Source organism: Dendropsophus ebraccatus, chromosome 6, assembly GCF_027789765.1.
Source record: "Dendropsophus ebraccatus isolate aDenEbr1 chromosome 6, aDenEbr1.pat, whole genome shotgun sequence".
Lineage (NCBI taxonomy): Eukaryota > Metazoa > Chordata > Amphibia > Anura > Hylidae > Dendropsophus > Dendropsophus ebraccatus.
The window spans coordinates 54,552,954-54,579,301 of record NC_091459.1 but is presented as its reverse complement, the minus strand read 5'-3'; the positions used below and the strand labels follow the sequence as shown (position 1 = coordinate 54,579,301).

The 26,348-nt window shown below is 42.2% G+C and overlaps 1 protein-coding gene across 2 annotated transcripts in view; it reads right to left on the bottom strand.

Annotated features, from left to right (window-relative positions):
* Window positions 1–820: 820 nt before the first annotated feature.
* The window catches only part of PEX7 (peroxisomal biogenesis factor 7), a 155,690-nt gene continuing 130,162 nt past the window's right edge, over window positions 821–26,348 (bottom strand). The window contains exon 10 of one of the 2 annotated variants that reach the window (XM_069973729.1): window positions 821–1,490. In XM_069973729.1, the coding sequence (XP_069829830.1) occupies window positions 1,422–1,490 (69 nt within the window). In that variant the 3' untranslated portion in view covers window positions 821–1,421. The remainder of the gene's footprint in view (window positions 1,491–26,348) is intronic. The other variant, XM_069973730.1, reaches the window with a different exon arrangement.

Here is a 26,348-nt window from a genome sequence, read left to right as displayed (position 1 = left end):
CATTATGTACATGTGCTCAGTAGTGCTGGATATTCATGAGCACCAGCACACTCCACCCTTCAGCCGTTGATTGGCAGTGGTCTATCTATACTGTGTATAGGCAAACAACTGTCAATCAGCAGCTGTGGGATGGAGAGAGTGTTGCAGGATGAAGCCCAACCTTCTGCATATTAGGAAAACAGCTGAACAGAATGATTTAAAGGGGTTGTCCGGCGATAAAAAATTATTCACAGAATAACACACATTACAAAGTTATACAACTTTGTAATGTAGGTTATGTCTGTGAATGGCCCCCTTCCCCGTGTTTCCCCCCACCCACGCTAGACCCGGAAGTGTGGTGCATTATACTCACCGCATGTCGTGTCGTCCACGGTCTCCGATCGTCAGCAGTGACGTCTTCTTCGGGAGCTTGGCGGATCTTCCCGAGTGCCGGCCACCCTCTGCAGCGTCATCCGAAGCTCAGCCGCGATTGGCTGAGCATAACTGTGCTCAGCCAATCGCGGCTGAGCGGCTGATGACGCGGCCACGTCATCAGCTGCTCAGCCGCGATTGGCTGAGCACAGTTATGCTCAGCCAATCGCGGCTGAGCTTCGGATGACGCTGCAGAGGGCGGCCGGCACTCGGGAAGATCCGCCAAGCTCCCGAAGAAGACGTCACTGCTGACGATCGGAGACCGTGGTCGGCACGCGACAGGTAATGTATAGCGCACCACACTTCCGGGTACACGGGTGGGGGTGGTGGGACACGGGGAAGGGGGCCATTCACAGACATAACATACATTACAAAGTTGTATAACTTTGTAATGTGTGTTATTCTGTGAATAATTTTTTATCGCCGGACAACCCCTTTAAGTAATACATTCAGCATTTCCATCAGATGGTAATGCACCATGAACCTAGTGAAAGATTTCCTTAATAAAATGAGCACTAGTATCATAACTAAGCTAGTGAGTTTCTGTGGACCCTACTCCTGGTACATCCATCGAGTAAATAGGGGACTATTGGGGAAAACGTTTCTAATTTACAAAAAAACTAAGCAAAACTTTCTTTCCTAACAGGTCGAGATTTTTTTGGTGAACTTATAAACAGATTACAAACACACAATGTTTTGCTGAGGGAAAATTATTCTTCTACAAACAACAAAAGATGTTAGGTTCTTAGAGCTTATACATAAATATCAGCAATCATTTCAACATTAAGTAATATTTCCTTACAGTATATCCACCTTTTAGTTATACTATCTAATACATATGCTTTGAAGCACTGATTGTTAATTGGTAGATGATGGTAGCGAAAACAATCAGGGATTTACAAACCACAAGTTAAAAAACCCAAAAACAAAACAATGGCAGAAATAAGGTCACAATTGAATGATAATCAGTAGAGGAAGATCTCCTTTTCTTCTTTGTAGATAAATGAATATCATTGAGGTACTGATAGAGAAGATGGGGCATATACTTTAACAGTTTCATCCCACGCACAGTCTGCTACCTGAAAAGATTAAAAAGAAAAAATCTTAAATGAAAGACAATAAATATGGAAATCAATTATATCCTCCCCCCCCAAAGGAAAAGAAGAGCAATGGAAAGCTGTATACTTCTAATCTCTTTCAGGCTCATTACTAGAGATGAGCGTATGAACGTGAACTATCGGTTTCTGATTGCCGCTGCCTTCCCGCACCGTGGAGAGGGTGGGTACAGCCTGAGAACCGCCTGGAAAACTGGGATACAGCCATAGCCATAAGCTGTATCCCAGTTTTCTAGGCGGTCCTCAGGCTGTATCCACCCTCTCCATGGAGCGGGCAGACAGCGACAATCAGAAGCCGAGAGTTCAGGTTCATACGAACCCGAACCTCAGCCGGTTCGCTCATCTCTACTCATTGATAGAGATGAGCACAACTTGGGCATTCTCGGGTCTGTTTGAATCTGAGCATGCAGCATTTGATTACTAGTGGCTAAAGGAGTTGGATGCAGCCCTTGAGAGCCCTGGAAAACATGGATACAGCCTCTAGCCTATGCAACTTCTACAGTCACTGCTAATAAAATTCTGCAGCCTCAGATTTTAACAGACCTGAGCATGCCTGAGTTGCGTACATCTCTATTCTTTACTAATTTCTCACTTTGGCAATGTGTAGAAATACCTGCCATTTTTAAACTGTTTGGACAAGTCCTAGTGACACATCAGAGGTTTTCACTGCTGTCGGGTGCCACTGTCAGCCGCCTGTCTCCTGCAGTTCTTCCAGCTGCAAAGTCACGTTTCTGTCACTGCCCCAGTCTCTGACTGGTTGAGTGGGCAATCGCTCAGTCGACCCCTGACACTGCAGCTGGAAGAGCTGGGTATGTCACATACCCAGTTCCAGTCGAAAATTACAGCTGGTGGCTGTAAGTGGGACCTGGAGGCAGCACTATGGAGGCACAAGGATGAGCAAGTTTACTTTATTTTCCCACACCCGTCTGCCTTCCTCCCTTTTTGCAGGACTTCTTTAATGCATTTTTTTCAATTATTATACAGTCCATATGTCTTAGGCCAGAAGACAAGGTGACACGCCATGCAGCAGGATGCAGACTTCATCCACCATCACATCTGTCTGTAAAATGGTGGTGGTGAGTTGTGAATAACAACCAAACCTCCTGCATTTCTGCTGAACTGAACTTATTTGTCTGTAACCAACCTAAATAATATAGTAATACCTATCCATCATTCACTGAGAACTGAAGCTATGAATAAGCTCCAAGGGATCAATGCAATAAAACTCTGCACTGGGGCAAACCATAATAAATGTATTATATCTTTAAAAAGGATTATCAAATATAAGGAATATTTACCATAGTTTTTTTTGTTTTTTTTTAGATTTTTAACGTGTATAACAAATTCAATGTCATGAATAGCCAGAGCATAAAATGGATGATTGTAAGATGATGTCCTGCTTAACTGAAGCACAACTGCACTGTACACGGGCAGCAGCTAGGCTGGAATTGACTAGTAAATCAATCCACTGATCTAGTAAGATTACCAGACCGACGGAATATGAAATAGAGTCATGGGAGATGAAGTTAAATTGGTAATTGACTTCTTCTCAGCCATGGAATTTAGCTTGATGGGAATACTATATAGCACACAATACTTGGTATTGACATAATAGCGCTTATACTGTTTGTGTCATGGTTTTGATTTTTACCTAACGTTAGCGCTATTATGACCGGAATACAAAATAAATTAAGAAATTTTAAGGGTCATCACTAAAATTGAAAAAAAGAAAAAAAGAAACAAATAAATAGGCTATGTTATTGATTAATATATTGAAACAGGTATTACAAGAAACAGGCTCTTAAAAATATTTTCATATTTGTGGCTACCGTAGATTTCAGCTGTAATCTACACTGATTTCAGGTATGAATTATAGTGGGTCTGCTGGCCTATGACAGGACAAGCCCCTTCCACAAAACCCTGGTTAATTTTTTGAAAATGTGGCATAAAAGTGGAATAAAATCTTTAACTCCTTCAGGACCAGAAATGTGACTGTACGTCCATTTTTGTGGTGCAGTCCCCTTCTTGGGCACACAGTTACACCCTCGGATGTAACAGGCGCAGAGGCTACACTCGGATCCCGGCAGTTAACCGTATAGATGCTGCAGTCAGTGTGATTGTGGCATCTTTAGGGAAAACCAGAGTGCAAAGCAATCAAACAGCCCCAATGGTAGCTATAACAACTGGAGACCTCCAGTGTCACAGCTACGGAAGCTGATCAGGCTCAGCGTTAAGGCAGAGTCTGATGAGCAATGCCTAGGACAGGCACAATAAACTGCACTGTATTACGCCTGTCATCAGGCGATCAATGGGACAGTAAAATAAAGTAAAATGTACAATAAATAACCTCCCAATGCAAATAATAAATGTAGAAGGAAAAAGAAAAACACATGTGGTATTGCCACATGTGAAATGACGCTTGCAAAACCATTATCACATGATTAAACCCACACGTTGAAAATATAAAGTTAACAGACTGTAAATTTTGCCTTTTTTTTTTTCCATAAAATGAGGGCATTTTTCACAAAAAGATTGTACATTGGCCAACATTTACCAAAAACCCAAAGTATCAGAATTAGACATGAGTGAATTTACAAGCTGACTGCTGAACTAACCAAGTGCTTCGCTTCATTAATACTGTAAATTCACTCATCTCTAATCAGAATCGCATTGATTCGTTAAAGCATCACAAAGCAATAACCACATAAAGTGAGACAGGTCAGAATTAAAAAATGGAAATTTGCCCAGTCATGAAAGGGTTAAAGTCACAATTGTATGTACAAAACAGGCATGCACAAAAAGCTGCAACTTACTTAAAAGGAGTTGCCTGGTTTGGGGGAAAAACTGTTTTAAATACCCAGTTTGAGGGTTCTTTTCACACAAATTTTTACACTGGAATCTGTGTGAGAAAGCTGGTGGATTTTATTTCCAATTGTTTTTAATGTAAATCTTCACTATAGTTCACACTATGGCAAGTTATGGGACTATTGTTTGGCTGTAAAAATAAAGACGCGACACGTCTGAGCACTTGTGGTGCTGCATGGCTATAGCTATGTGTCCTTATTATCAGGACACCTTATGGTAGTGTTATGTTGGTACTGTTAGGCTGGGTTCACACTACGGTTTTCCAATCCGTTTTTTTCAACAAAAACAGATGCAAAAAACTGATGTATGTGTGTGCATCCGTTTTTCCATTGAATTCCATTATTAAAAAAATAAAAAAGGGATCAAAACGGATCAGTTTTTTTTACGTACACAAAAATGAGGTCAACTGCGTTTTTTTGGCCGTCAATGGAAGTCAATGGAGAAACAGATCAAAACGTATGCACACAGTTGCATCCGTTTTTTTTCACCAGTTTTTCGCAAAAAAATGGATTGCAAAAATGTAGTGTGAACCCAGCCTTATTTAGGCATAGTACTGTAAGGTAGGGATCATTACAGCCCTGCTTTCACCCACAGCCTCTGCTCCTATTTACTTGGATGATCTGCCAGGGGCGTAGCTAAAGGCTGATGGGCCCTGGTGCAAAATTTTAGCTTGGGGCCCCCCATCTCACCCGATCAGGCAAAGTCCTATCTAACGTTATATCCAATTACTCTTATGTGCCACCATGTTCTAATGCCCTGTCACTGCCTCCACCTCATGTACTGCACTACTGCCCCCTATAATTAATGGACTGTACTGTGTCATTGTCTAATCATTGTATTCCAATCTTTGACTCTCCAGCTAAAAAACTACAACTCTCATCATGAACTGCCAGTTGGATATGATGGGGGTTGTAGTGCTGCAACCTGAAGAGCCAAATGCTGCAAAACTCCCATAATAAACTATCAGCAGGGCACGATGAAGTTTGAACTTTTGCAACCTGGAGAAGTCACCTGATATCACCTGCAGTCCTATGTAACACCAAAGATAACACAGTAATATCTGAGTACAGATAATGTAGTAGTCACCTGCAGTCCTATGTAACACCACAGATAACACAGTGATATCTCTGAGTACAGATAATGCAGTAGATGTCACCTGCAGTCCTATGTAACACCACAGATAACACAGTGATATCTCTGAGTACAGATAATGTAGTAGTCACCTGCAGTCCTATGTAACACCACAGACAACACAGTGATATCTCTGAGTACAGATAATGTAGTAGTCACCTGCAGTCCTATGTAACAGAACAGATAACACAGTGATATCTCTGAGTACAGATAATGTAGATATAGACCCCCTGTGTAGCCCCCCCATAGTATAGACCCCCTGTGTAGCCCCCCCACAGTATAGACCCCCTGTGTAGCCCCCCCACAGTATAGACCCCCTGTGTAGATCCCCCCAGTACAGACCCCCTGTGTAACCCTCTCATAGTATAGACCCCCTGTGTAGCCCCCCCTCCCATAGTATAGACCCCTTGTGCAGCCCCCCCAGTATAGACCCCTTGTGCAGCCCCCCCAGTATAGACCCCTTGTGCAGCCCCCCCCAGTATAGACCCCTTGTGCAGCCCCCCCCAGTATAGACCCCTTGTGCAGCCCCCCCCGGATAGACCCCTTGTGCAGCCCCCCCCCAGGATAGACCCCTTGTGCAGCCCCCCCAGGATAGACCCCTTGTGCACCCCTCCACCCAGTATAGACCCCTTGTGCAGCCCCCCACCCAGGATAGACCCCTTGTGCAGCCCCCCCCAGGATAAACCCCTTGTGCAGCCCCCCCCCCCAGGATAGACCCCTTGTGCAGCCCCCCCCAGGATAGACCCCTTGTGCAGCCCCCCCCCCCAGGCTAGACCGCTTGTGCAGCCCCCCCCCCAGGATAGACCCCTTGTGCAGCCCCCCCCCCAGGATAGACCCCTTGTGCAGCCCCCCACATAGCAACATTTATGTAAACAATGAAAAAAAACAAAAACAAAACTAAATAAACTCACCTCACCTGGATCCTTGATCTCCCTCAGGCCTGGCAGCTTCTCTTCAGTTCAGTGAGCTTCCGGGATGCCGGCCCTGGCTGGAAGCTCACTGATGCAGGACCGCGGCGCCCGGATTTCTCCTCTCTACTGCACGGCGGCTGACATGTGACGTGATGACGTCACATGTCAGCTGCCGAGGAGGAGAAGTCCCGGCGCCACGGTCCTGCATCAGTGAGCTTCCGGCCAGGGCCGGCATCCCGGAAGCTCACTGAACTGAAAGAGGTCCGGCGCGGCTATTTAACTGCACGGGGGGCGGGGGGCATATACCCTGCTGCGGCCCCCCCGGATTGGGGGAGCACAGGAGGAAGTGGCAAGGGGGGCCGGTCGCCATGGCGACCCCTATAGCTACGCCACTGTGATCTGCCCTAAATGGTTGCCCCCCAACTGGGCAACAGTCCCTACTATGAACTACATTGCAGGTGAGGAATGGAATAAATGGACACAGATAAACAAGCATAACCAGATTAGCAAAAGTCAAAACATAAATAGTAGAATTGAGTAAACTTTAAAGCACGCTCGGGTTCAGACGGCATTTGATTAGCTGCGTCTACTGCTGAAGTTGGATGCAGTCCTGGATAACATGCATACAGCCTATGGCCTCGAAGTTTGCTCAACTAAACACCAGTACAGTACAAAATCAGAATTCAACAGAGCAATCAAAACATGGAGGGTAAAACCAGGGTAGCACATCCAGAGACAGCAAAGGCAAGGTTAGAAGACAAGACAGACAATTAGGGCTGAAGGAAACAGAATTCTCATAAGGCAACTGGGACTAATTACAGGCAACTGGGACCAGGGAACAGACGCAGCTAGTTTAAAAAGAGGGCTGGGACGCCTGCAGCAAGCCTGCCATTGACAGCACTGGTAACCAGGGGTCTATGTCAGGATGCTCCCCCTGGCTTTACTGCACAGATGGACATGGCACTGGAGCATGGATAGGTGAGAGTTCCTGACAGTATGACATTACTTAGGCATTATATTGCAGTATATTGGGCACTGTATGGCTTTTTACTATAAAAACATTGCTATACTACACTGTTATAAAGATAGTTGATGGCACTATTATGAGGGCATTAAGAATATTAACTGTGCATATTAGAGGTAAAGAAAAAGAATAAGGGGGAAGATTTATCAAACTGGTGTAAATGTAGAACTGTCTTAGTTGCCCCTAGCAACCAATCAGATTCCACCTTTCATTTTCCAAAGGACCCGTGATGAATGAAAAGTGGAATCTAATTGGTTGCTAGGGGCAACTGAGACAATTCTACTTTTACACCAGTTTGATAAATCTCCCCCAGAGTGCTTAATAAACACTTGGTTAAATGGATTGATTTGTCTTAATTCAATAGATGTTTAGTGGTACTCAAACTGTTACCAAGAAACTCTAAGTAGGGGTCATCTGGGATTAGAAAAACATGGCCGATTTCTTCGAGGAACAACATCTATCCTGTCTCCATTTCAGGTGAGGTTTGCAATTAAGCTCCATTCGCTTCAATGGAAATGCAAAACATGCACCCAAACTGAGACAAGAATCATGATGTTTCTGAAAGAAAACGGACATGTTTTTCAAAGCCTGGATTACCCCTTTAATACAGGATTTGTACATTTCAAGTAAGTTTCTGCTTAATTTAACATACATATGTGGCAAACTATTATATATGAGGCATCATGTATTGTAGATGACGCCTCATATGGAATAGTTTGCCACATATATAGGTTAAATTAAGCAGAAACATACTATCTAAGTCTTGTATTGTTGGAAGATGTGTGAGGTGTGAACCCACACAATGAACCTTTTTCGCAGCCATATAAATTATTGTTATAGGTTGTGCGTGTTCCTGCCTAAACAAGTGATGTGCGGCCAAAAGGAATGCATTTAAATGACTTCTGTTTAAAAAATCTCAAGTCTGAGTGTGTGAAATTGAGTATTAACCCCTTAAGGTCCAAGCCAATTTTCGTTTTTGCACTTTTACTTTTTCCACTTTATGTTTAAAAGTCCATAGCGCTTGCATTTTTTCACCTACAGTCGTATATGAGCACTTATTTTTTGCGAAACCAATTGTACTTTGCAATGACAGGCATTATTTTTCCATAACATATGCTGCGAAACCGGAAAAAAATCATTTGCGCTGTCAAATTGAAAAAAAAAAAGGAATTTGTTTTGATTTCGGGGAGTTTTGCATTTACGCTGTTCGCCCTGTGGTAAAACTGACTTGTTATACATGTTCCTCAAGTTGTTACGATTACAACGATATGTAACATGTACACTCACCGGCCACTTTATTAGGTACACCTGTCCAACTGCACGTTACCACTTAATTTCTAATCAGCCAATCACATGGCGGCAACTCAGTGCATTTAGGCATGTAGACATGGTCAAGACAATCTCCTGCAGTTCAAACCGAGCATCAGTATGGGGAAGAAAGGTGATTTGAGTGCCTTTGAACGTGGCATGGTTGTTGGTGCCAGAAGGGCTGGTCTGAGTATTTCAGAAACTGCTGATCTAATGGGATTTTCACGCACAACCATCTCTAGGGTTTACAGAGAATGGTCCAAAAAAGAAAAAACATCCAGTGAGCGGCAATTCTGTGGGCGGAAATGCCTTGTTGATGCCAGAGGTCAGAGGAGAATGGGCAGACTGGTTCGAGCTGATAGAAAGGCAACAGTGACTCAAATAGCCAACCGTTACAACCAAGGTAGGCAGAAGAGCATCTCTGAACGCACAGTACGTCGAACTTTGAGGCAGATGGGCTACAGCAGCAGAAGGAAACACCGGGTGCCACTCCTTTCAGCTAAGAACAGGAAACTGAGGCTACAATTTGCACAAGCTCATCGAAATTGGACAGTAGAAGATTGGAAAAACGTTGCCTGGTCTGAGGAGTCTCAATTTCTGCTGCGACATTCGGATGGTAGGGTCAGAATTTGGCGTCAACAACATGAAAGCATGGATCCATCCTGCCTTGTATCAATGGTTCAGGTGGGTGGTGGTGGTGTCATGGTGTGGGGAATATTTTCTTGGCACTCTTTGGGCCCCTTGGTCCCAATTGAGCATCGTTGCAACGCCACAGCCTACCTGAGTATTGTTGCTGACCATGTCCATCCCTTTATGACCACAATGTACCCAACATCTGATGGCTACTTTCAGCAGGATAATGCGCCATTTCATAAAGCTAGAATCATCTCAGACTGGTTTCTTGAACATGACAATGAGTTCACTGTACTCAAATGGCCTCCACAGTCACCAGATCTCAATCCAATAGAGCATCTTTGGGATGTGGTGGAACGGGAGATTCGCATCATGGATGTGCAGCCGACAAATCTGCGGCAACTGTGTGATGCCATCATGTCAATATGGACCAAAATCTCTGAGGAATGCTTCCAGCACCTTGTTGAATCTATGCCACAAAGAATTGAGGCAATTCTGAAGGCAAAAGGGGGTCCAACCCATTACTAGCATGGTGTACCTAATAAAGTGGCCGGTAAGTGTATAACTTTTATATTATCTGATGGCTTGTAAAAAAAATTCAAACCATTGTTAACAGATATACATTCACCGGCCACTTTATTAGGTACACCTGTCCAACTGCACGTTACCACTTAATTTCTAATCAGCCAATCACATGGCGGCAACTCAGTGCATTTAGGCATGTAGACATGGTCAAGACAATCTCCTGCAGTTCAGACCGAGCATCAGTATGGGGAAGAAAGGTGATTTGAGTGCCTTTGAACGTGGCATGGTTGTTGGTGCCAGAAGGGCTGGTCTGAGTATTTCAGAAACTGATGATCTACTGGGATTTTCACGCACAACCATCTCTAGGGTTTACAGAGAATGGTCCGAAAAAGAAAAAACATTCAGTGAGCGGCAGTTCTGTGGGCGGAAATGCCTTGTTGATGCCAGAGGTCAGAGGAGAATGGGCAGACTGGTTCGAGCTGATAGAAAGGCAACAGTGACTCAAATAGCCAACCATTACAACCAAGGTAGGCAGAAGAGCATCTCTGAACGCACAGTACATCCAACTTTGAGGCAGATGGGCTACAGCAGCAGAAGACCACACTGGGTGCCACTCCTTTCAGCTAAGAACAGGAAACTGAGGCTACAATTTGCACAAGCTCATCGAAATTGGACAGTAGAAGATTGGAAAAACGTTGCCTGGTCTGATGGGTCTCGATTTCTGCTGCGAGATTCATATGGTAGGGTCAGAATTTGGCGTCAACAACATAAAAGCATGGATCCATCCTGCCTTGTATCAACGGTTCAGGCTGGTGGTGGTGGTGTCATGGTGGGGGGAATATTTTCTTGGCACTCTTTGGGCCCCTTGGTACCAATTGAGCATCGTTGCAACGCCACAGCCTACCTGAGTATTGTTGCTGATTATGTCCATCCCTTTATGACCACAATGTACCCAACATCTGATGGCTACTTTCAGCAGGATAATGCGCCATGTCATAAAGCTAGAATCATCTCAGACTGGTTTCTTGAACATGACAATGAGTTCACTGTACTCAAATGGCCTCCACAGTCACCAGATCTCAATCCAATAGAGCATCTTTGGGATGTGGTGGAACGGGAGATTCGCATCATGGATGTGCAGCCGACAAATCTGCGGCAACTGTGTGATGCCATCATGTCAATATGGACCAAAATCTCTGAGGAATGCTTCCAGCACCTTGTTGAATCTATGCTACAAAGAATTGAGGCAGTTCTGAAGGCAAAAGGGGGTCCAACCCGTTACTAGCATGGTGTACCTAATAAAGTGGCCGGTGAGTGTATGTTCCTTAAAATGGCCCTATTCCCATGCTTACAGCGCTTTTATCCTTTGGTATATGGGTCTGTGTGAGGTGTCATTTTTTGCGCCATGATGCATTCTATCAGTTCCTTGATTGCAATCCATAGCAATCTATTGCCGAGCCAGGATCAGCGTCATTCCGGCGCTGAGGCCTGGCACGGGCAGAAGAACGGATCTCCCCACGATCGCGGGGGGGAGATCCGTCCCACTAGACACCAGGGACGTGAGATCTGAAGCCTCTAAGTGCAGCTGTCAGGTTTGACAGTTGCACTTAGAGGCTTAATTAGCCGGCGCGGCAACAGGACCCGCGCCGGCTAATAGAGGCACTGCCCGGCTGCACATGTCAGCCGGGATCAGCGCCGTTCAGCTCTGAACACCCCCCGCAGCACCATGACGTATCAGATACGTCATGGGTCGCTAAGGGGTTAAAGAGAAAATATGCAGTGTCAGAAAGTTATACAGATTTGTAAATTGCATCTATTTCAAAATCTACCTTCTTCCAGTAATTATCAGCTGCTGTATGTTCTGCAGGAAGTGGTGTATTCTCTCCAGTCTGACACAGTGCTCTCTGCTGCCACCTCTGTCCTTGTCAGGAACAGTCCAAACAGGAGAAGTTTTCTATGAGGATTTGCTCAGGACAGTTTCTGACATGGACAGAGGTGGCAGCAGAGAAAACTGTGTCAAACTGGAAAAAATACACCACTTCCTGCAGGACATACAATAGCTGATAAGTACTGGAAGACAGTAGATTTTTAAATAGACACAATTTACAAATCTGTTTAACTTTCTGACACCAGTTCATTTGAAAACAGTTTATTTTCTCTTTAATACTCCATTAAGTCTTCGCATAAGAAATGTGAAAAGATCATGCAAGAGTTAAATAAAGCCACAAACACAATCTGAAGAGAACAAGAAAGATTTCTCCCTGTCTCCTCAAGTGATCATATAAGTAGAAGAAAAAAAAAAAAAGGTGAAAAAAACTCTTTCTACTAACTCTATACCTGATGTATTGTGTATAAAAAGCCTGTATATACAGTAAATTGTCTATGTTGCAAACAATGCTATTCAAAGAATAAGGATTACATATTTCTTTTCATACAAGAATAGCCAGTGAAGTTGACATTACCTAGACACTGGTGTAAGAGACAAGTTAGAAATATATAATTTAGAGAATGGTTTCTTACTGAATGCTTATGAGGAAGAGAAAATCAGCCTAGCACGTGTAGTGATGCATACCATAGCAAGCACGTAAGCGAGCCACTTGACAAAGAACGCCAACTTTATGCCTATAAATGAAACATGAAGAAAACCAACCATAACATGTAATAAACTTTAAGCCCTTACTTGGATATATCAACCAATAGAATAGCAAACAGAAAAGACTAGTATCAGCCCATTATCCAGATTTGTTACACCTACATGAGAAGCTTATATATGTATATTTTCTAGGCTGAAAATCTGACTTTATACTATTAAATTGGATAGAAATCTTTTTATTCTTTTCTTGTTATTGTAACAAGGGTGTTAGAGGAGGTACAGTACTCTTTACTAGAGTGTTGTGATAGACAAAGGACACAGAAATTAGGTGGACGTTGATCATAAGGGATGCATTTGGTCAGCTGCAATATTTATCAGGTTTGTGCATAGGAATCTGCTGATATCTCCCAGTAGCCGTCTACCTCCTCTTTCCATGGATACTCTTCTTATCTCAGTGTGTCCCCACCGTTTTTTTTAAAAAATTTGACCCAACAGAAATATATAAATGAGTTGCTTTGGTGCATTGGGGGCGTTCCTCAGCCTCAACAAACAGGTAGGATTTAGCCTGCTCAGCCAATCAGTGACTCCATCATGTCCCATTTCAGTCACTGATTGGCGTAGCTGCAGGGCATCTAGAACAGGGGTGTCAAACTCAAATATACAGTGGGCCAAAATTTTAAGATTGGTCAAAGTCGCGGGCCAACCTTGATAAATATTGAAGCACGAATGCGGCGGCCCTGGCACTGTCAGAGCAGTGTTTCTGGCATCAGTGGTGTACGTCTCCCAGCGATATGATAAATGACATGATAAATTGCTATGATATGAATAAACCCCAACCCATGTAATAGCCAACCTCCCTAATATTGCCCCATGTAGTAACCAACCCAACCAAAACTGACCCACATATTAGCCAGCCCTCCCAATAGTGCCCAAATAGTAGCCAGCCCCCCAAGTGTCCCATATACTAGCCAGCCCTCCCCAATGGTCTTTTATAGTAGCTATCCCTCCCCTGTAGTCTCATATAGAAGCCAGCCCTCCTCAATAGTCTTTTATAGTAGCCAGCCCTCCCCAAAAGTCTCATATAGTAGCCAGTCCTCCCCAATATTCTCATTTAGTAACCAGCCCTCCGCCATGGTCTCTTACATAGTAGTAATTGAAATTGAGTGTAATTCAAACTCTGAATTGCCCGGCGGGCCAAAAATGATTGCGCTTCGGGCCAGATTTGGCCCACGGGCCAGAGTTTGACATGACTGATCTAGAAGGACTGTCGGTGGGGGTCCAATGCGCAGGCATCAGAACAGGTAAATATTAGAGATGAGCGAACCTCGAGCATGCTCGAGTCCATCCGAACCCCGTCGTTCAGCATTTGATTAGCGGTGGCTGCTCAAGTTGGGTTGGATAAAGCCCTAAGGCTATGTGGAAAACATGGATATAGTCATTGGCTGTATCCATGTTTTCCAGACAACCTTAGAGCTTTATCCAACTTCAGCAGCCACCGCTAATCAAATGCCAAACGATTGGTTTCAGATAAACTCGAGCATGCTCGAGGTTCGCTCATCTCTAGTAAATATACCTTCTTCATTATGTCCCCCCCCCCCCAACCCCAAAATATTTTTTTTCCCCACTCCGGGATTCTTATTTAGGGTGCCTTCACACCTACCGGATCCACAGCGGATTTCACGCTGCCGATCCAGTCCCATTCATTTCTATAGAGCACATGCTCGCAGCAGGATCCCGCTTTGAGTATGTGGTTTAACTCCCTGCCGCCCGCAGCCCTGCCGCCGAGATCATACATTACCTGCTCTGGTGACGCGGCTGCATGTCAGGTTCCCGACTCCGGTGCCGCTTAGCCAATCAGTGGTGCTGATTGGCTGAGCGGGACTGAAGGGCCTGACATGCAGCCGCGTCGCCAGAGCAGGATGTATGATCTCGGAGGCAGGGCTGCGGGCAACAGGGGGTTAAAGCACATACTCAAAGCGGGATGTCAGTCCCGCTGCAAGTATGTGCTCTATAGAAATGAAATGGGACTGGATCCACAGCGGATCTTGCTGCTAATCCGCAGCATGAGATCTGCTGCGGATCCGGTAGGTGTGAAGGCACCCTTAAGGTAAAAGCTCTCCTAAAAGGTGCTGTCCGGCAACTTTAAGTATACTGCTGCTGTTATATATGAATCTCCATTGTCCTCCACCGATCACAGCTACCTCCAGTTCACAGACAAACTTGTCTTGGGAGGTACAGTCTGCTCAGCCAATCACCGATTGAGACAGGACTGCACAGTGACCAGTCATTGCAGGCTGTCCGTGTTAGTCTTGGAAATGAAGATGGCTGCGATCAGTGGAGAACACCAGAGACCTGCAGGAGGACACCATGGGACCACAGAGAGGTAAGAAAAGGTCTTCTAGATGAAAGCATACTAAGGGCCCTATTCCACCGGACGATTATTGTTCAGATTATCGTTAAATCGTTCGAATCTAAACTATAATCGTTCGGTTGAAATGCAGTTAACGATTAAGGACCGAACGAGGAATCGTTGTTCGCTTTATAAGACCTGGACCTATTTTTATCGTTGCTCGTTCGCAAAACGTTCGCAAATCGTTCGCATTGAATAAGACATCGTTCGGTCGTTTGCAATAGATACGAACGCAATAGCGAATAAATAGCGAAGAAAAAACAATCGCAATTACGATCATAAGTAACGATTATCGTTCCATGGAAATGAGTGAACATTTTCAGGTCTTTCGCAATAGCGGTCGTTTGAGATCGTTAATCGTTAACGATTATGCAAACGATAATCGTCAGGTGGAATAGGGCCCTAAAAGTTGTCTTAACACTGGACAATCTCTTTAAGAAGAAATATTATCCATTTGGTACCATAAAGATTATTTATAAAACACAAGCATAAGAGTGAAAAAGTGGCTTCTTTGCAAAAGGTTATGTGCAGAAAAAAATTATACCCTCAACAGCAAATATATGTTAATTTTTAAATAGCAGAAAATAAGAGAAGCATATTTTGCATTTCATTCATACTTTTCCTGTAAAGATGTGTCACTAACATAACACAGGCAGTTGCCTTCAGCTAAATTAGTCCATGCATACATTAATGGTTGACTTTATGACATCCACTGAACTGGAGGCAAATCATGGCATTTCTGCCTCATGGTGGTTTGAGGAGACTACCATATGGGCAAAATTGCCTGTCCGCCTCAAAAATCTCCTAATGAAGAAAAGGAAAAAAGTCATTTTGTAATGGTTTAAGAAGCAAAAAAAGATACCTACTGTAGCAAAGTACGCCACACATTTGTTTCAAGAGGCACACTTCTGTAAACTTTTAATATATAAAGTTATATGTGATAGTAATTTTTTTTTATTGTATAATTTCCTACACTATTGCATAGCACTGATCAGTGATATTAAGCAGATCACTGATCAGACCGCACAAAGGGAAAACGATTGGAATCGCTGCAGGTTTAGATCGGACACTGACAGGTGCAGCTCCTGTCCCAGAAACACCCAAAGACTGTGATTGCTTTAGGTGGCGGTGTTTATGGCGTTAATGGCGGACAGTAGCTTGATCGTTGCTGTCTGTAACAGACATTAGTCTGACATGATCTGCCTGCAATAAAGCCATGCTGGTTCGGATCCATCATATTACCAATTTTAAGTATTTTTTTTTTTTATACAGTGTTCCCATCATTTTTACTACTTCAGATGTCAAACTAACTGGCCTGTAGTTATGGGGCTCTTCTCTACAGCCCTTCTTGAGGATGGAAATACCACTGGCCATTCCCCGATCATCAGGAACACCTCCTTGGTTATACAGATCCATCAGTGGGGAAACAATCACAGAGAGGAGTTCTTTAAAGGGGTTATCCAGCGCTACAAAAACATGGCCACTTTCTTCCAGAGACAGCCCCACTCTTGTCTCCAGCTTGGGCGGGGTTTTGCTGCTCAGTTCCATTGAAGTGAATGGAGTTTAATTGCAAACCGCACCTGAACTGGAAACCAGAGTCGTGTTGTCTCTGAAAGAAAGTGGCCATGTTTTTGTAGCACTGGATAAACCCTTTAAGAATTGATCTAATGTCTTCCTTCTCTACTGGTGTGACATTTCAATGAAAGGCTATGTTCACACTACGTAAAAGTACGGCTGTTGTTGCCGCGGTGTGGAACACTGCCTATTCTTCGATGGGATCCCGGCTGGAGCGTATACACATAGTATACGCTCCGGCCGGGATCCCATGCAGCGCCGCAAAGAACTGTCACGTCAGTTTTCTATGGCCGCAATTCATTGATTTGCGGCCGCAGAAAGACCTGTCAGTTGACACAATGAAGCGAGCGGGTCCGGACGCTTGCTTCATTTTGTGCTATGGGGAGTTCTGATGCAGACGCCCGCTGATGCGCCCGCATCAGAACTCTGTGGCCGGGAAGATCATCCGGCCGGTACTGCAGTACTGTCCGGGATGATCTTTGCACCTAGTGTGAACATAGCTTAATGCTGTACAGATTACATTCCACTAACCTCTTCCTAATCGTTATGGCCGATAATAGTCCTGTGTAATAGGAGGCAGCGATCAGCCGGAACAATGTCAGCTGATTGTTGCAGTTGTTTGTCTTTCAACATGTTGAAAGACAAACGACTTAAACAGCAGCAATCTGATGCCATCACTCTGCGGACTAGGAGCGGCGGCAGCAGACTGCTGCTATCTGCTATGGGCTGCCCAGATGATCTAGCAATCAACCAGGCAGCCCCCCCCCCCCCCCCCCCCGCAGCTCCCCCTGTACTCACCCACTGGGGGAACAAGGAGCAATGGATCACTGACAGCGCTTTCTTCTTTACAGAGAAGGAAGTCTCAGTTTAGTTGGAAGCCGAGTGCCAATATGTTAACATAAAAACTTGATTTAAATAAGAGATCTTTTTGATTCCACATTCCGTTACATCTAGTACCTCTTGGAGGTTTAAGTTACTCTACAGGGTGTGTGTGTGTATGTATCTATATCTATATCTATATATATATATATATATATATATATATATATATATATATATATATTGATCAGGTTCCCTCTGCTCTTTCCAGAAAATTATCAATAGTACGGGTTAACTCTAAAAAAGTGAAAACTGACCGTAATGTAATAAATATAATAAAAGTAGATAGATTAATTTTTTTTTGCACTAAATAAATTTGCAATAAAAACAAGTTTGTATTACCCCAAGGGGCCTGGCTGTGTATATTAGTAAAATCAGTGGTCTTTTTTCCTCCTATTGGAAGAGTAATGGCTTTGAATAAGAGTAATTAATTATATAGAATGAAAGCCAGAAGAATGTTATGTTTTATATCTGCTGCGTTTGTGTGCACGTAGTCCAAAAAGAAAGCATTATTAGTTGGAACTTCTTTTTAGCTATTTAATCACTGAACAGATTTTAAGGTTTATGCAAAAAAACTTCTTTTTAGCTATTTAATCACTGAACAGATTTTAAGGTTTATGCAGCTTTATTCTGAGGGGAAAGAAAGTTTAGATATTATCTATCCATAGAGGCACAGTGAGTCCTGACTAGAACCCAGCCTACTGTCCCTGCCTACTAGGATGCCCTAGGCAGCAGTCCCCAACTAAGCGACGTTCCCTAGGCTACTAAGTACGGGGCCCATCAGGGAAGGAATGATAAATAGTCTGCGTCAGAAACCAGCCAAGCATAGATAAGCCAAAACACAAACTAGAGAAGTCTGAATAACAAGCCAAGAAAGCAACTTTAGGAACCTAAGAACAAGGAGAACAGAAAAATGTTTGCAGTCTGCTCTCCACTACCTGTTGGGTCTAGTAACAGAGCAAGACAAATTTTACAGGATGTGGGGGGCAGAGTTTAGCTATGGGCAAGAAATGGGGCGGGCCTGGGCTGCACGCTTGCAACGTGTGAGCCTATCTGCATACTGAAGATGACCCAGACTGTTACTAAAAGGTAAACCAGGGCTTCCCTTTCATCACCTATAAAGCTTCGGCAGCTATCTATAGTATGAACAGCAGTGTATCTATGGCTGTATGTCCAAAGTGCTGCAATGTAATCCACCCCCTCCCCCCTTAGTTTCTTAGAAGCAATAATAGTAGGCCAATGTAAATTGCTTCTGCTATATCTTAATTTCTCACATAGCACCTTGCAAAACCAGCAAAAAGTATATTCTCCCCTCCACATGCCATCTACAGTAATATACTGTGTAAATAATTGTTGTGTGTGTGTGTGTGTAATACTGCAATACTATGCATACAAATTGCCCTGAGGAAAAAAATTACCCACTTCCCAACAACCTAATAAAACATAGAACTTCATTCACTACACTTAAAATTATAAAGCATTTGACGACCACTCTGAAAAAAATAAAAATTATTCAAAAAAATTTGATTCTAATATATGTGTTCTATATGGCCACTAATGCATTCAAAACTTTATTTCCCCTTTAAATAAATCTATGGTTTGTCACAATAATCTTTTTATTATTTATTTATTTTTTATTTTTTTGAGCTTCAAAATCGCCCCAAATCAGGCATACGAATTACTGGTGCCTGTAGCGTGCATGTGGATACATTAGCCATATATTATGACTTATTTATTCTGTCATGGTGGTCATTTTTGTAGTCATTTCTCTACATTTCGATTGAAAAACAATTTCCTTTAAATGGCTCCTATTACAGTTTATACAAGGATTCGATGGTTAAAAAGTTAAAGGGGTATTTCCGAAAATAAAAACTGCTTTTAAATTAACTGATGTCAGAAAGATATACAGATTTTTTTTATTTCTATTAAAAAATCTCCGGTATTCCATTACTTATCAGCTGCTGTATGTCCTGCAGTAAGTGGTGTATTCTTTCCAGTATGAATGAGAGAAGATAGGGGTACACGACAGGTCTCTGGTTTTGGAGGTGCTTCACACGGAAGAGTAGCAACCCAAAGTCATATACTAAAGAAAATCCGGAGCACTCTTTAGTAGTACTACTAAAGAGTGCTCCAGATTTCTTTACTATATTCTTTCCAGTATGACACCGTGCTCTCTGCTGCCACCTCTGTCCATGTAAAGAACTGTGCAGAACAGGAGAGGTTTTCTAGAGGGATTTGTTGTTGCTCTGGACAGTTCCTGTCATGGACACAGGTGGCAGCAGAGAGCAATGTGTCATACTGGAAAGAATACAACACTTCCTGCAGGACCTACAGCAGCTGATAGGTACTGGAAGACTGGAAATGTTTTAACAGAAATAATTTACACATTTGTATAACTTTCTGACACCAGTTGATTCTTTCTCCAAAGTACACCTTTAAAATGACACCACCACCTAGGCTCTAACCTCCAGCTCCCCCCACCATGTACAACTCATCACTGAGGACACTCACTATTGATCCCCTAGCAGTGACGTATATATTCTACTGGATGCCGTAAATAACAATCCAAAGCGAAGAAATAAGGCAGTAGTATTTGAGTGACTAACACATTTATATTCAAATACAGATTATAACTACTCCCCTCTAGTGTTGTGTTTATCCATGCATATGTGTGTCTACTATCATTGATGGTCATATAGGGCTTGTATTATATATATGTATTAAAAATAGATCGGTTCAAAGAACTGTAATTTTTTTCAGTGAAATACTTTAATATTTTTAATATAGGGAATAAAGTTATTTTTTTTCTTTTTGCCTCAGAGCAATTTGCATGCATATGTTGTTATCCTTCCACACATCAGGATTCCTTTAAAATACTTTGTTTATTACAGGTAAATAGCTCTGGTCCAGTCCCCTGAAATGGAAACAATGAGAAATAGGTGTGCACCATGGAGGGGACTCTGGGGCTTAATAACAGCTGTCAGAGCACTAAAATCTCCTTGTCACCAAAAGTTAAAGGTTTTTTTTTTCTTCCCCTAAAACAACTGGTGTCAGAAAGTTATATAGATTTGGAAATGACTTCTAATTGAAAATCTAAAAAGTAAGTTACAGATCTATATAACTTTCTGACCCCAGTTCATTTGAAAAAAACATATCCCTACTGTAGTACCCCTTTAATAACAAATTCAGGTAGGTTTTTAAAAAAATCTTTTAAAACCATCGGTTCACTTTAATGACCTAAAGAATAGGTATTTAGGGGTTAAGATAATAAGAATAGGGAAGAGCTTTCTGTTACTAATGCTGACATTTATTGTATATTTTAACATATGTATTTAATATTATACTTGTGTTTGCAACAATGGTCATTCCCTATGTACTGCTACTGGTATATCACACTAGATACTGGTCTGGTATACAATCACAAACAATTTTACATTGTAGTAAGCTTGTCATCAGTAGATACATACATCAATTTATTTCCAATCTCTTTTCTGACAAGCACTGTGTGGAACTGTCATAGAGGCAACCTGGGAATCATCAATCTACATCCTCCCTGACTTCACATAATGGATCTGCTCTATCTTAGTACTCCATACATAGACACTAATGATAACAGGTATAATATGAGGTCTGAGCAAATAATGGCCCACCAAAAAAAAAAAATGGACAACCCCCATATTTAAATTCATACCTTCAATAATAATACACTATACTATAATAACTATACTACACTAACCAACTCTAATAGTTATTATATGCTGTTATATATGATGATGTTTAAAGGGGAACTCTCAACAGGTTAGATGTATCTAACCTGCTGATAGCTTCTCTGTTGCGCAGAAGGTGTCAAGGATAAAGGTATGTCACTTGCCTTCATCCTTAGTCATTTACTCCGCGGTCCAGTGAGACAGTTTGGATTCCTGGGGCGTAGTTAGGAGCACTGCCCAGCCCCCATAGTGCTGATCCACACCCAGATGGCCTACCCTTTCTAATGATTATCAATGAAGCAGGCCGGATCGGAGCTAGGTGGGCAGGGCAGTGCTCCTGATCAAGGAGTACCGACTAAGTGTACAGAACGGTGAAGAGGATGAAGGTAAGAGACATAACTTCATCTTTGGTGCCTCCTTGGCAATATGGGGCCATTAGCAGGTTAGATTAATATTTTCCCTTTAATAAGATTTGGTTCTCAACAACACCGACATTTTTTGGATATGGACCAATGACAAACATACTTGCTTGCAATAGTCTCTGGGGTTAATTTTGTTTTGGATTTACTTGGATTTCTGACCTCCATTTTTGCCAGCTGTTTTATACTGTTTTGCCATCTTCGGTTTCATCTGCGTCATTCTTCTTTACTGTGTTTTTCTGTCTTGCTCTAGTTTACTTACCCAGCCTGGGGACCATCACCCAGTTGTTGACGACCGCCTACTGTGGGGCTGAGAAGCAGGCAGGGACAGACTTAGGGGCCAAGTGGTAGAGCTTACACAGTCTGTCCCTGTATTCCATCCAGGCCTTGGGTTCCTTTACAACATGTTAGGATGTCAGCAATAGCAAAGAATAAAGTTATAGGAAACAAAAAAAGGCCCCTACTTTTTTAACACTGGGAACAGGGTGTCTGTGGCCCCTAGATTATTGGCTATTTCACATATTATGTGGCAGAGGCTTCATTCATAAAGTGCAGTCATATCTAACTGAACTTAATGGAGATTATTAGTTAACATGGCTAACTTTAGTTATTATTTATATACCGGCTCTTACACTCAGCACCACGTATGTGCATTACATGAACGTTCCAGCAAACTTGTATATGCCTCGAATGATGCCACTCTAATAGAAACAGGACCTTTAAGGAAGGAACTGCAGCAGCTCTGAGTATTTGAGGTAGATACTCAGATACAGGTAGATACATATACATACTCAATAACAACACGACTTGGGTTTAGAACAAACTCTTCTTCAGAATTATGTCTTAGGGTACCGTTATGCACTAACCTGACAAACCATTCAATCCGAATGAGAGATGAGTTACTGTATGTAACAAAGAGTGAGTGTGAACCCGCTGTGCTACTCAATCAGTTTGGCTTTGGGCCGCACAAGGGAGCAAGAGTCTAAATGCCCTCTAGGTTTTCACCCTTTATACCTCTTTAGGATGCAGAAGCTGGACTTCTGCTGCTAGAGGACACCAGATAATTCTACAAGTGTAGTGCCAGTGTGAGCGGGAACTCTTTCCCAAGAACCTGGCAGAGTCGGGGAAAGGCACTGGAGAACAATGAAGGATGAGACAAGTATTGCAGTCAAATAGGTGAGGGGTCAGGGCAGGCAGCTTCAGAGGCAGGTCAGGCAATCAGAGTCAGCAACAGGTAAGTGATAGGAGAGACAGGGAGAACAGAAGAGGGTCAGGCAGAAAGCGTAAGAACAGGCAAGGGTCAGGATTCACAGGAATACAGCAGGAACTGCGGAAAGACACCTTCACTTGGAATGCTAGAATCCAACAATGCACAGGCAAATAAATGGCAGGTGGACCTAGTTTAAAAAGATGCAGGTGGCTCTGGATTAGCAAATGGCAGTAGCAGTTGAAGACATGCTAACTCTATAAATTCTAAGCAGATGGCCACATGCACAGTGGCCCTAGTGGCCACAGTTGTCACTGGAGCAGAGACCAGAGGGAAGAAGACGACGCCGGAAGACAAGGACGAGCAGCCCCAGTACCAGCACAGAACACAGCAGAGGAGTGGACAGGAGCACAGTGAGGAGTGGGACTTGAGAGTATAACACTGTGCATGTATGTATCAGTAGACTTCTCTCTGAAATGCTCAGAAATACTGGAGTTTTTATCCTTAAACTGCGCTGGTGAGGCAGCATCACTGTACAAGTTTGATGTGATTTCCACTACAGACAGAACCATATCCTCTGGGGATGGACCCAGGTTAAAGCTACAATTACTCTATATATGTATTTTAGGGTGTTCATCTTGAGGTCAGTGTGGTCGGTTCTTTACCTTGTTCCATCTCCTGGTATCATCCTACACATTGGCACTCTCCCTCTGTTTCTTTTACTATTGGGTTTTATGAAAGTTTTTCACTCTGTGCATACTTTCTAGAAGAACATTGTTGCCCACTATTACTCTGGGTACTTTCATTTCAGTGATGTGTAAACTATCTTAATTGGTAGCCGGCAAGAGATTGTACTTCTCAAGGGAAAAGCCTTTCCATTATGTGGTCCAGCAATTTCTTCCTCCTTGAATATAGAATAAAAGAAAATTTTCTTTGCTAACACCAATAGGCTAGTCGTCTGACATTTCAATAAAAATTATGGAAAGGGAGAAAATATTGTACAGATATCAAAAGTCAGGAGCACGTTTCTCCACATATATAGATGTGTGTACATTCGTTTTCCTTTATGAAAACGTCCAAGGAAATGTTCCAGTTCACTCTGTAGTACAAATTCAGTGTGATAAGAATGAAAGAGGTTTCTTCTCCTCCTGAATTTTTATATTAATAGATTGATGCATTCACCTATGTATATGTTTTACTTTGTCGAGAGAATGTTTTGAAGAATGAGTGAAGGGTGACTGAGAATAAATGTGGACAGACAGCCTCCATTGTTCCCACCAAATTTGATTTATATACAGTAGCACTCCTTTTAAAGTCTACATTCACAAAACGGCAAGCATTTAAACACTTTCAGCACTTTCCGATTCAGACACTGCCTCTCAATACATAATCCACGCATTGGCTGACTAAAAGGAAGGAATTTGCATGATAAAAAAAATGTTGGCATAATATAGAGTGAGTGTGATTCACAAGGCTCGAGTCACATAAACAAATGTTAGATTGAATTAGTCTGTTTTGCTTACTTTGCTCTAAATTTACAGAATAATTCTCTATAGGTGTGCAATAGATGATTGACTCTATAGATACAAATAATGCTTAAGGGATACATATGCTCTATAAATCTGCTTTTAAAGGTTTCTTTTGTATATAATGAGTCCATGAATTACATCATGATAATAGAAGTTCTCAACAACAGTTTGCTAGGGGAACAAACTGGTATTATCATTCATAGTCTTAAAAATTGTAGACACATGCTACACATTAATATAAGAACTCATTTACACGTTAAGGGATTATTTGTGGTCCAGACATTAATGTTAGCAATCTTGTCCCTTATTCGAAGAAAAATCATCCATAGTGCATATCCATGTTTCCCAGGACTCCCTAGGGCTGCATCCAACTTCTACAGCTAATCAAATACCGCACGTTCGGGTAGACCTTAGCATGCTCGAGTTGCGCTCATCTCTATTAGTAATACTAACAACGCTTTCCCTTTTGATAAAATAAACATCAGACATCACTGACAATAGTTGATGCCAAATACAAGCAAGTTCCAACAGCACCAAAGCACCAAGGAACACGGTCCAGGCAACATCTCGACCCAATGGGTCTTTGTCCAGCATCATCTTGCTTGACAAAGACCCATTGGGTCTAAACGTTGCAACTTTGTACCAAATTATGTAAATAAACCTTGGACTTAATTTATCTACGGATACTGTTGGATTATTGACAATAGTTGACAGTCCAAGCTTAACTAATGCCTTCAAACCTCTACCACAGAAGCCAATAACCATCACCATTGTACGGCTATAGACTGTGTTGGCTGCTGTAAAACACCTCTATAAATTCTGTTAACAGCAGTTCAAGCAAGATGGCCATTCCCATAATCATATACAGAAAATCTACCATCCAAAAACAAAAACATAAAAAAAATGTATATTTATTAGTATTTGGTTTTAATCTGTAAAAACATGGGTGAAATATAACCTCTAACATAGTGTATTTACAGGAAAATCTGTCTATGCATATCAATGTCCATATTACACTACAGATCCAGCATTAAATATAAAGTCTGATTTCAGCATTGTACCGAACAGTCTAACAATCTACAGTACATTTGTAATATATTGTTTACAGTTCCTGGCTACATGGCTTGGTGGTCAAGCTGTGTGGTAAGTTAAAGAAACATGCAAGGATTTCAAGCTGCAAGAAAACCTGCCTGCCTCTAAAACTCCAACTGTGAATTTTAACTCCGTAGCCACTTTTGCCCAAGCTCTATTTTTAAAATCTCACCAGCCTCATATTATGTGCAGATAATCTAGTGGAACTTAAACCTATTACTTATATTAAGTTAGACTGGGTTCACACTGTTTAACATATACAGTTTATGGAAAAAAGGGATTCAAAATGGATGCAATTGTGTGTAATCTGTTTGAATCTGTTTTTCCATTGACTTTCATTATAAAAAAAAAAAACGGATCAGAACGGATGTTTTTTTTTTCTTTTTTTTAAGTGTACACAAAAACACTGTTGACCACATTTTTGTGTACATTAAAAGTAACCATTTAAAAACATAAGTTAAACGAACTTCCAAAAAGCAGTGGGAACTCAGCCTTCTGATATTGTTTTCTCATGATAAAATGTGCTTCATGTTAGTAGCAAATTTTGGTTGATATGTTACCCCTTTTTTTGTGAAAAACTGTAAAATCTCATTAAAAAGTTGAATTTGCATTTTTTTGAGGTTTGAAAATCTCTGCGTGTAACAAAGATAGTGACCCAACACATATGTCTACTGTATGTCGGCATTATTTGGTGAGGGTTCTTTTACTTTTTAGAATTATATAGGTCTTAGAAGTTTAGCAGAAAATTCTTAAAATTTCTTGTACAGTAACAGCAGCGACAATCAGGTACATTAACAGAAGCGAATATTGCTTACAGAAACAGAAGCGACAATCACATACAGTAACAGGAACGATGATGATGTACAGTAACAGGAGAGATGGCCACACACTAATAGTGGCAACAATTAGGTACAATAACAGGGGTGACTATAGGTACAGTAAAGGGGGAAGGGGTGGTTCTAGGCACAGTAACAGGGGAGAAAACAGATTATCAGACACAGCAACAGGGAACAG